General features: G+C 45.2%; 1 protein-coding gene across 1 annotated transcript; it reads right to left on the bottom strand.

The window, feature by feature from the left end:
* Positions 1-4,112: 4,112 nt before the first annotated feature.
* On the bottom strand, positions 4,113-10,973 carry LOC148835118 (uncharacterized). Its single transcript, XM_088917034.1, has one exon. It carries the CDS (start codon positions 6,880-6,882, stop codon positions 6,280-6,282), a length of 603 nt encoding a protein of 200 aa, XP_088773160.1. The 5' UTR covers positions 6,883-10,973; the 3' UTR covers positions 4,113-6,279.
* Positions 10,974-11,291: the final 318 nt, after the last annotated feature.

Genomic DNA, 11,291 nt, shown 5'->3' with positions numbered 1-11,291 from the left:
ATAAATTCCCATGGCTCCAAACCTTCTGAGTAAGGCTAACACGTAGAGAAGAGCAAATGTTACCAAACCCATCTGAAACTCTGATGGGTTCGTAATTGAAAAAACTACAAATATCCTATTAACCTTTCAGAAGGGATATGGCATAAGGGAGAGGTGCCAACTCTGTTTCTGGAGAGCCATGAAGCAGTAGGACTCCTAGGAGTCACACCTAATCACCTCTAAATCAGTTTATGAAGACTCTGTAAACTGTGTGACTTTTTAATTTAATTGGTTAATTTCAGTCAGGAATAGCCAGGAAAGTGGTGATGGCACGTTCACTGAAACCTTCAGCAATGGAACTGTTCAAAGTGTTTAGAAATTGATGACTTAAGGGTGATTTGTAAAACCTACTGGATTGTGGTTCCTCCAGGACAAGAGGTAGCCGGTCCTGATGTAAATTACTGTATATATACTGCTTTCAGTGATACATTGATGCAAAAAAACATCACTATGAAATGGACAGATAAAACAAACTGCTGTCCATCAGGCTGTGTACTGATAGCCTGTGCTTCATGGCCAACTCAGTCAGGTCTGGTGACAAAGTTACCATTGACGGGCAGCTTTTCTTCTTTAGACATGTGCATCTGTCTGTATTCCTCCCAGCGATGAAAAAGATCAAGGGCCCAGATTGTGGTCTCTGAGAGGACCTGTGTCAACTCACGTTTTCCGGTCTTGTTGCTGTGCCAATCACTTGGAAAACCTGCAAGACTCTGGCTCCTGAGGCTTGAACTTATCTGTCCCTGGTCTAGAAGACCGAATTCCCGAGGCAGTGTGAGGAGTGCATGAGCTGATCATTGCTCGAGAACAGCAGGCAGGCACCCTTGTTTTCATGCTTTTAAAGGACCAGTGTCAAGGGTGGCGTTAGGAGAACCTGGTTGGACCCTATGAGGCGCTGAGACTGTAGGTAGTAGCTAGTGATTGGCATCCAAATCCCAGTGACAACAGGCAAAAGTCGTAGTCGAGGTAGAAGAGCTAGTTCGGGTATCACAAGAGTCAGGTCGAGAGTATCCAAATCGAAAACGAGAGCAGGAGGAAACAAGGTGGGGAAGCCAAAAGTCAGGTCGAGAGTAGTTTACGCGCACCAGAGAAAGCCAAGGGTTATTCTCAATAGTGAGCGGGGAGTGAGTGGAGTGAGAGGGTGTAAATAGGGAAGAGTGTGAGGAATGACAATTGATTAATTAGTGCGCGGGTGTTGGCAGTGAGAGGTGCTCGTAGGAATGCGGTTCGTGACAACCAGCCAATACTTTATAACAGCCGTTTTCAAATTGACCACTTGATGACCAGACGTCTGAGGACCCCTGCCTGCATGCACCTAATAAAGAGTTTCTGGATCAGTTGTTGATATTTTTCATTTCCTAACCACCCAAGTCAGATCTACCTTTAGCTTCCCACTGTAGATCTCAGTGTTCACTCCTCTACTGCCTGGAACAGCAGAAATTAAGCCACGCTCTTCCACTGAGCCATTCGTCTCCAGAATTCAACGGCTCCCTGACAATGTCTGGGCCCACGAACGAATGAAAAATCATTTGAAGGAGTCTTTTGCTTCCGATGTTGCCCTGTCTAGTCGTGTGCAGCAGCAGGCACAGGGTAAAGCCGCATTCAGACACGGTCAAAGGGCAGCGCTGGTCCTGGGAGACTCCCTTGTTTGTCTGATTGCATAACTCATCATTCACATCTCTTGACGTAACCCTTCTCCCTGAATGGCACCACTGCTGTGGTTGATGTGATGTTTAAACAGTCAGTTGATAAGGTTTCCTTTGCATAACTGTCTTACCTAGCTCTGGCTTGACTAGAAACACACACAGGTCCAGACCTTATCAAACACAGTTACCAGGTGGGACACGTTGTTGTGCTGCACAGTTTCTGTTGGATTTTCCAACGTACAGCTGTCATCAAGGAAACGTACATTGCATCGTTAATGGGATTCCTTACCTTTTAATTAAGGTAATTAATTAAAAGTCCTGTCCTGTCCGACAGAGTACATACACATGATACATCTTTTAATAATAATAATTGTTATTATGATTGGTAAGGGCCAATTGGAAATTTGGCCAGGATGCCAGGGTTACACCCCTACTCTTTTTGAGAAACGTCCTGGGATTTGTAATGACCACAGTGTCAGGACCTCGGTTTTACATCTCATCTGAAGGACGGTGCCATTTTTACGGTATTGTGTCCCCATCACTATACTGGGGCATTAGGACCCACACAGACAGCAGGGTGAGTGGCCCCTACTGGCCCCACTAAACACCACACATAACAAAGTGATAATAGCTCTGTAATATATAGGAAGCAACAGAAGTACAGAAAATGCAGGCTGCAACAGAGAAAAGCAGATATCCAGTAGCTTTCCTAAGCTTTCCTGAGCGCCATGATGTTGGCTGTATGCTGGACAGCAGTCGCACATACACAGGGCCCCCTCGAGGAACATCGGGCTCACACAGGGAATGATCCATACTGAAGACTTTCACAAAGAGGAGAGCCCAGCACTACTCCTTAAGGGCTGCTGTCCAGCAGGTTTTACATTTCTCTTTGAACCTCTAGCTTCTCAAGAATAAGGAAACACTTGAAGTTGTCCGATTAAACGATTAACGAGTCCAACTAGGTCACAAAGGACTCAAGCGGAAGGAAAACCGGAAACCTTCGGGCCCTCCGGCGCTGAAGCTGTTCCGCTTGAGCTCAGAAGTCTTCCAGCAACACGCAGGCAACAAACAGCGATGGCTGCTAGGTTTCAACCTTATTGACAATTGGCGTGTCTTCAAGGCTCTATCAGGTAGAGGAGGTCCCCTATCAGAGCACCAGTCAAGCCCTGTGGTGTCACTGCTTTCAGACTGGGCTTTGTCACTGGCTGGCTCAGACCGGAATTCCAGAAGGGAGATTTTACACTGCTCTCATAAATTACACTAGGAATTAATTACACTACCGCCCGCCAGTCAGCAGAGCCTGAGTCTCCTCTCTTTGCAGTGTAGCAGCAGCTCCAGTGATGTGTCTCCGGTCCCGTTTGAAACAGCACATGCAAGGAGGGCCTTCAAAACAGCTCCTGACCACTTTTTAAAGGAAACGACCTTTAACAAACAAAGGTGCAGTTTGAAATGTGAGTCACCTGTTCCTTTTTTTTCAAATGCCCTTTGGCATATTGCAGCCTTTTTTATTGGCCTATTTTTGTGCTATTTGTTGTGATACCGAAACTATTCAAATTTTTCTGCTTTGGAACAGAAAGTTGAAACAGATCTTCAATTTGAGTCGCGGACAATGATGGGAAACTTCGAAACAATGAAAGGGAAACAGCTGAGACACTAAACAAGTATTACACTCAGGTGCTCACTGAGGAAGAAGTCAACAACAGGCCTCAGGCAGAGGAAGGACAGAGTTCTGTATCAGACAGTATCAGTGAAGTGTGAAGTATTTCAGATACTGGAAACACTCATGATGAATAAATCCCCACGGTCTGATGGCATCTTTAGGTAGTAACCAGGAACTGGGAAATTGCCACTGAAGTGCCAATCCTTAACAGAGATGCATAACAAACAGCTGGGCGAAACTATGCCATCAGTCAGCTACTGACTACCAAAAGGCCAGATGTGTCTCCTTTTCGTTTGTAACTTTTCTTATGTAGTTAAAACAGTCAGCAGCAGTGGATACAGTTATGTCGCAGTAGAAATCATAGCCAACAGAACGCAGCATAACTATACAGGTGTTGTGTTCACTATAAATATTCCATTTTGTATTGTGAAACCTTTGTGCATTAGATCACTTGTTTACATCTTCATCTCACATGTTCAGACAGACATCCACGGTACTTTTAACAGAGCTTAGCATTACTTCCTACCCGCTAGTGTCCAATAACAAATATTAAATTACTGAGAAAAACACTTCCCAGCCTGTATTATTTTCATCGACAGCCTCTCTTGGCGACAAGAACCTTAACATATCGCAGATTGCTAAATCTCACCCTAAAAATCTTTTAAGTGTAGTATAGCAAATAAATAACAACCTGTTTAATATTTATTAAAAATATAAAATTATCTGTAACACCACGGATAAGTTGAAAAACAATAGCTCATAAAAAGGAATTGGAGTTACACCCTTCTTTATTGTACATACATTGCATTTACACATTTTATTTTTTTGATAGAAGAAAAGGCAAAAGCATGTTTACACTTTGGAGTTTGTTCGATAATGTTAATGTTAGGTGGCCTAATCAGGCACCCATCTTGTGGAAATTTGTCAGTATGAAGCACTGAAGAAATGTTAACAGTTCACTAGACTTAAAAAGGCACACTTCCGTTGATACCTACAGTGCACAATAGCCATTACTAATATCACAGGTGTCGACCGAGGGGCGCACTAAACCAGTCCTGGGGAACCCCATGGTTTCGCTTCTCATCAGCAGGATGTGAGGAGCTCGTCTAGGCTGATGGGAACGTACTGTAGAATGAGTCAAGTGCTGGCAAATCCCACAGGAGAGCCTGTTGAAGATCTAAAATTCACCTTTCAGCAAGAGAAAGTGACCCAAAGTGCAAGGCCATAGCTACAGTCAGTGGGTTAAGAATACAAAAGTTGAACGTCCTTGACTGTTACAAGTAAAAGTCCTGACTTGACAACAGCTGTCCATTAATGATCCCCAAGCAACTTGAGAGAGCTTAAATAAATCTGCCAAGAAAAATGGAAAGAAATGGCACCGAGCCCGTGTGCTGAGTTGGTAGAGACGTACCCCAAAAGACTTGTAGCTGAGTGGAATGGTTCTTTCTCTTTAGTCATTTTGACATTTACTGTAACTTATATTATGCTTAGAATTCTTCCGTTTCAGAAGCATTGAGTTTAAAAACATTAAGTTTAAAAATGTGTATGCATCATTTTGTAATTTCACAAAATGGGAGACTATTGAGAGGCTGTGAATACTCTTTCAAGGTACTTGTGCTATAGTGCTATAGATCTGGCCTTGAATACTGGGTATATGGTGTTAAACAGCCTTTGAGCATCTAAGGAAAAGCCTCTTTTGAAAACTGATAATTGACAAAGGCTACAAATACCCATGTCATGACTAAAATGCCACGGAAGGAACAATCACTAGCAGCATAATTGCGGACAAATGAAGTTGTTATGGCACAACCAAACCGTAAAAAAACACAAACCACTTTTCTGCCTTTTTCAAGACTGATACATTGAAAGGAGACGCTTCAGGACAAGAGGTAACACGGATGTGGCACAAGAGCAAGCACAAAATGGCAGGCCTCAAACACAGCATGCTCTGTGGCATGATGCAGGCCAGAACTCCAAGTTAACATCTTACAGTATGTCACAATTTACAGCTGAATTGACTCCATGGGATATAAACTGACAGGCAACAAACAACACAGTAATGCTTTCCCAGTGTCTAATATGCACATGATGTCACCTTTTACTAGGAAATGCTAATGTATCGACCTCACTGTGTGTTAAACTTTATGTTATTTTAATGATGCTGAGATGTATACATCACAATAAAGCTGGGAAGCTTGTTCCACACTCTCACAACCCTTTTTGTAAATAAAATACTTCCTGTTCTTGGTTTGAAATGCATTTTTACATAGTTTCCACTTCTGTCCTCTTGTTTGTGTTTCACTGTTCTCTCTGGGAGAGTCAGTTAGCTAATGACACGCAGCTCAACAAGGCTCAAACCAGTGATGTCTGAGCTGCAGGGCTTCAAGGCTCAAACCAGTGATGTCTGGCCCACAGGGCTTCAAGGCTCAAACCAGTGAGCCTCACGCTCAGCCTGCATGAAAAAACTGCAATCACATTTTGAGGATAATTAATGACAACAAAAGAAACCTTAAACGAAAGATGTCAGAAGAATTCCTTCCCTCTCTCACCAGCTGAAGCAGTTTCTTTCGATTCTCTCCTGGAGGATGAAGTATTCGAGACACAGTCCTGCGGCTGCTCTTCAGCCAAAAGCGTGAATCACATCAGTCAGTGTCTGTCTAACCCAGGGGTTCCCATGTCTGGTCCCTGGGGTCCAGACTCCAGCTGGTTTTCCGTGCCTCTTTAAAATCATCAGCAGTTCAGTACGGTGGACACAGGATGAATTAATCTAGTTAAACCCGAACTGGATAACTTTGACACTTCTCCCACGTGAAGAGCTGTTTATAAATAAAGGAGACATGGAAAACTGGCTGGATTCTAGCCCCCGAATGCTGGAGATGGGAAAACCTTTCCTAACCCCTTAAAAAAAAGCGCACGCTTTCGGCTCTCCCAGCCTCGTTACTTTGCCTTCTTTTTCTTTTTACTCTTCTCCGCTGTCTCACTGGTACTGCCCTCCTCCGGCGTCTCCACCTGCCGCATCACCTTCTTCTCCACCTTGTACTCCTGCTCGCCCACCCTGGGGTCTCCACGCACCACGTACTCCCCGCCCTGGAAGGTCACGGCGAGGTCGGTGCGGGGGTAGGTGCCGTACACCCTGCGCAGGTCCTCCTTCACGAAGTCGGGCAGCTCCCGGCGGGGCCCGTACACCCTGTCCAGCTTGCCCCAGCGCAGCTCGCCCCTCAGGGTGAAGCCCTCCGGCCAGCTGCCCTCGCTCTGGGCCTGCGAGCGGCCCGGCCCGTAGCCCTGGGGCCGGGCGGGCTGTGAGTAAGGCCAGGGCCAGTACGGGCTGAGCAGGGCCAGAGGGTTCAGTCCGTAGAAGTGATGGTACTCCACGTGTCCGCCCCCCCAGTCCTGCGAGACCAGGGTCAAGGGTCGCGGAGGGTAGACGTGGATGGGCGGCAGGAAGGGGCCGTGATCCAGCCAGGCGGGAGGGCTGGTGGCAGCGTACGGGCTGGGGAAAGGGTGAGAAGCAGGGCTCGCACGCAGGTAGGAGTAGTTCATGGCTGGGGGCCAGGGAGACAAGTAAACGGAAGATGGGTCGATTCGTTTAATGCTGATGCGTCGCCTCCCACCGCGAACACCTCGTCAATGTGCCGATTTGAGCGAGGGAGCCAGGCACCCGCGGCAGCTAAAAGAAAAGACAGATCTTTCTGCAAGTAAAAAAAATCTGCCGACAATTCTCATTTTATTACAGAGAGCTGCCCCAGGGGGTCACACCTCTCAGTTCGACACACAGAAAAAAGGCCAAGAGGCTCATTAGGACGGAGCAGTGCCTGGTTTCTGCTGTGATAGGTGAGCTGAGAGTGCACGACCCCCCAGCTAGTCCATCGTCCATCACAGGATTACCCCCTGGAGCAACTAGCATAAAGTACAACATCAGTGTCTGCAGTGGGGACTTGAACACACAACCTGGCAGATAAAATCAGTTTATTGGCCATATACAATTTCTTGTATTAGGAATTTGTCTTTTTGCATACCCCAGCTTGCTCTCCATGAGACACACAGAGAAGGGAGAGAAGCTTGGGGTCAGAGCGCAGGGTCGGCCATTGTACAGCGCCCCTGGAGCAGTTGGTATTAAGGGCCTTGCTCAGGGGTCAGATGGAGTAGGATTCCTCTGCCAGTCACAGGATTTGAACCAGCAACCTTCCAGCCCCTGATAGGCACGAATCCAGACCACTAACCCCTGCTCATCACACCTGTAAATAACCAGGATGTTTGAGGGTCAGATGCCTGGCTGAGGGACGAGGCAGGAATCAGCCAGAGTGAGCCCCAGATACCCCAATGCAGAAACAAAGCAGCAGGGCTCAGCACATCATGCCATCACACTAGGTATCAGCACAGAAACATGAAGCAGAGAAGACTGATATAGAAGGGGAACTGCAGTCCCAATTTCTCAGACCAGTTATTAAATCTCGGCAACAAAATAAATTCCTTGATGTTATAGAAAATGTCTAATTCAAATTTTGAATTAAGCACAAAATCATGAACTTTCTCAGATTTCTGTAAGTCACCACTGTTGTTGCAAACCCCTGGTCTCAGCACCACCCGTGTGGCAAGAGTTCCCCCGAATTGTGCCGTGATGCGGCCCTTCCTGATCACTAGTCTCCGTAGCGATTAATGTAGTGTGATGCACAAGCGAATACATATAGGCTGTACACCAGACCTTTCACCGCAGAAATGTCCAAACGTGATCTGCATGGAAAGTTAACAAGTAAGTTAACTTCGCCAAAACCATCTTAAGATCGAGAGCAATATTTCTATTGGATTAGAAGAGATATATTCACAAGCCTGCTTGTACGCAATGTCATAGAACTGCTTAACGTCACCGGAGGTTTTGTTGCCTTGTTCTGAACCGCAGAATATGGCACTGGGCATACCTGGAAATTTCGTTCTTTTTGTGATGTAAATTGGAGGTTTTACAAGTTACTGTGTACATTTGACTTTTATTGTGGTTCGGAGAGCACTCATCAATGCTGATTCTTTCTAACTCCAGAATATAAATATGGAGTTGCAGTTCCCTTTTAAGTAAAACAAACAAACTGAATAATGGCAGTAATACAGCCAGGACTTGGGTTAAATTGGAAAAGAAAGGCAGTGGCACAGTGGCGCAGTGGTTAGCACTCCTGCCTCACAGGGTGGGGGTCATGGGTCCAGTTCCTGGGGTGTGTGGAGTATCTGTGCGGTTTCCCAGGGTGCTTCAGTTTCCTCCCACAGTCCAAAGACATACTGGCAGGTTAATTGGCTCCTGGGAAAACTGACCCTGTTGTGAGTGTGTGGGAGCTTGTGTCTGTGTGTGCGATGTGCCGGACTGGCGTCCCTGCCTTGTACCAGTTGCTCGCTGGGATAGGCTTCAGCTTCCCCTGTGAAGAAGTGGTTAGAAAATGGACCCCAGCAGTGTGAGGCAGCACTGCGCCAATGTGCGGCCCTAATGTTATCACGCACAAAAATAAAAGCATCACATCACTGGAGAGCCAACTGTGCAGTGTAAAAATATTTAAAAAACACAACATTAAGAATACAAATGAAATCTTATGAGCCAGGGTGTTAGATTTCTACCATGGCTGTGTGGGCTGTTCTTGACACAAGTGTCTCTGTAAACCCACATCCCAAGACCTGCTGGCTGTATCCAGGCAATGTGTAAGCAGGGTGCAGCCTGCTGGCAGGTACATTTACAGCCCCGCTGTGTCTATGGAAGCTGAAAGCAGCCTCCTGATTGGCTGTGTGGAGCTCCTCCTTGTAGGTACTGGACAGGACAGACACCCTGGACCTCATCAGACTGGAGACCACAGCACTGCTTCCCAACCCTTCAGCAGCAGGGTTGCATCTAGTTTTCAAGTTCTGAACTTGATCGAAACAGGAGTGCTTCTTCCTTTATTAAAGGGTACTGAAATTAAACCTCTGGACATTTCCTTACAGATGATTAACGCTTGTTGCTGTTATTTTCCAATATTATTTGGCAGTCATATAGCAGTCACAAATGTTGAGATATCTTAAGACATATAAAAACATATTTAGGAATGAATTTGATCCATGTGAAATTATCATTTTAGCTTCAATGCTGATCATCAGTATAAAAAATCATATATAGAAACCTACATACTGCAATTAGTCTCCATATCACAGTGTATTGTTACTGATATTGAAACAGGGTCCTCTTCGTTGATCAAAATGAATAAATAGTGAGCTGAACTTCAGTATTTACACAGAGTGCTGGTTGTACAGTGACATTACACCTTGCACCCTGCACACCTTGCAGAAACAGAACCAACACAGACAACAAAACCTGCCAACTACTCCTTAACTGCTAATGGGAATAGTGGTGTTACTGTAAATATTTAGGCTTAAAACGTCATTAAACCCTTTGTCTTTCTCTCTCATGTCAAATGAACTCATATCATGAGCTTCCTGGGACTGGCTGAAAAGAATAGCCTTTCACTGTAAGTTCAGGTGTGTGTGTACACAACTCCAAACTCCTTTTTAAGGTTAATTTCCGAATGTAACATTTTTACTCTAGTTTTGTTCCACAGAATTATGCTGAATTTGTCAGGTGGTTTCTGTATGTTTCGTTAAATAAAGTGTGGTGGTAATAGCTAGGGGAAAAAGCACAATTGAGGGGTACCCAGGCAAGTGTGGGATGCCTCTGCTCTCAAAGTGGAGTCTGCGATGGGAGGTAGTTTGACTGTTGTCTCAGACACCTCCCAATGGTGTCCTGTAGCAGAGGCCCCCAATCCTGGTGCTGGGGACCCCCACACCAGCTGGATTTCAGCCTATTATTTAAGCTCATTATTTAATTGAAACCCTAACTGACCTAAAGTGTTTGAAATCCTCCATTACCTACGACACACAATAGTTAAAAGTTGTCCTCCACCATGTTTAGAAAATCAAAACAATTGAAATACTTCAAATTCATCATATGATTAGAACAATTATGGGTTCAGTTATGGAAATGAGAGTCCAGCCGGTACAAAAACCTGCAGGTCTCCCCAGAACTAAAGGTAGGAGCCTCTATCTGTGAGACGAGCCTGCGATGCCAGCATAGATCTCAGGAGAGTGAGGACAGGTCCTGGAGAGAGGGCAGCTCCAGTTATTGTTCTTTTATACCACGCTTTTGGAGAACTCAACCCAGTCTCATAAAGAGTTTTTAGGAGAGCAAGTCTCACCCACATGACTGCAGACTTATTGAAATAACATTCCATATCTAATTTAACACCACTGTCTAAATTATAACAAAACAGCCCTTTGTCAGCAACCTGTATTCCTCCACATACTCTCTGTATTTAGAAAAAAAAACATGTGAACACGGGGTTGGTTTAAAATAAATTAATTCAAATATTATATTACTAACAATAGCAACACATCGTATACTCACACCATCATTGCGAGTCTGGCTTCGGCCAAGGCAAAGTAGTTCTTCAGATTTATTTCTGAATAAACGCGGGTTACTTCGAGATACGAAGAAAGAGTTAAACCAACCAAGAAATACTTATAAACTGCTCTTGGTTTCTATCTGCGGAGCGGCCAGGTTTTGCCTAGTATATGTCACGCTCAGACTCCGTAAGAGAACCGAAAGGCAGTGCCCGAGCAGGCGGCTCTGCGTCGGGATGCACAGAGCACGGGGCGGCTGTATCCAGGCACCAGGTAAACAGACCTGCATAAAGGTGTGTCATGGAGAGATGAGATAAGAATCATTCTCTGAAATTGGTATCCCCGTCCCTTGATTCACTCTAATTTTTAATTGAAAAGGAAACTGTCAAAGCGTAGATGTGCGTTATGCGTATAACATTACAATCAATAACTTCAAAAAGAATATCACAGTTTCAAGACCTCGGATGTCATTATTGTGTTCTTACAGTAGATGGCGCTCTGGAGTGGATCGGAAGGCGCTGACGTAAGGCAAGATGGAAGCCATG

The sequence above is a fragment of the Atractosteus spatula genome, chromosome 5 (assembly GCF_055471065.1).
Source record: "Atractosteus spatula isolate fAtrSpa1 chromosome 5, fAtrSpa1.hap1, whole genome shotgun sequence".
Classification (NCBI taxonomy): domain Eukaryota; kingdom Metazoa; phylum Chordata; class Actinopteri; order Semionotiformes; family Lepisosteidae; genus Atractosteus; species Atractosteus spatula.
Note: the sequence above shows the minus strand (reverse complement) of the source record. Positions and strands in the feature narration are given on the sequence as shown.

Bases quoted from the DNA above. Each gene is read 5' to 3' on its own strand.
- LOC148835118 (XM_088917034.1), bottom strand. From the start codon at position 6,882: ATGAACTACTCCTACCTGCGTGCGAGCCCTGCTTCTCACCCTTTCCCC.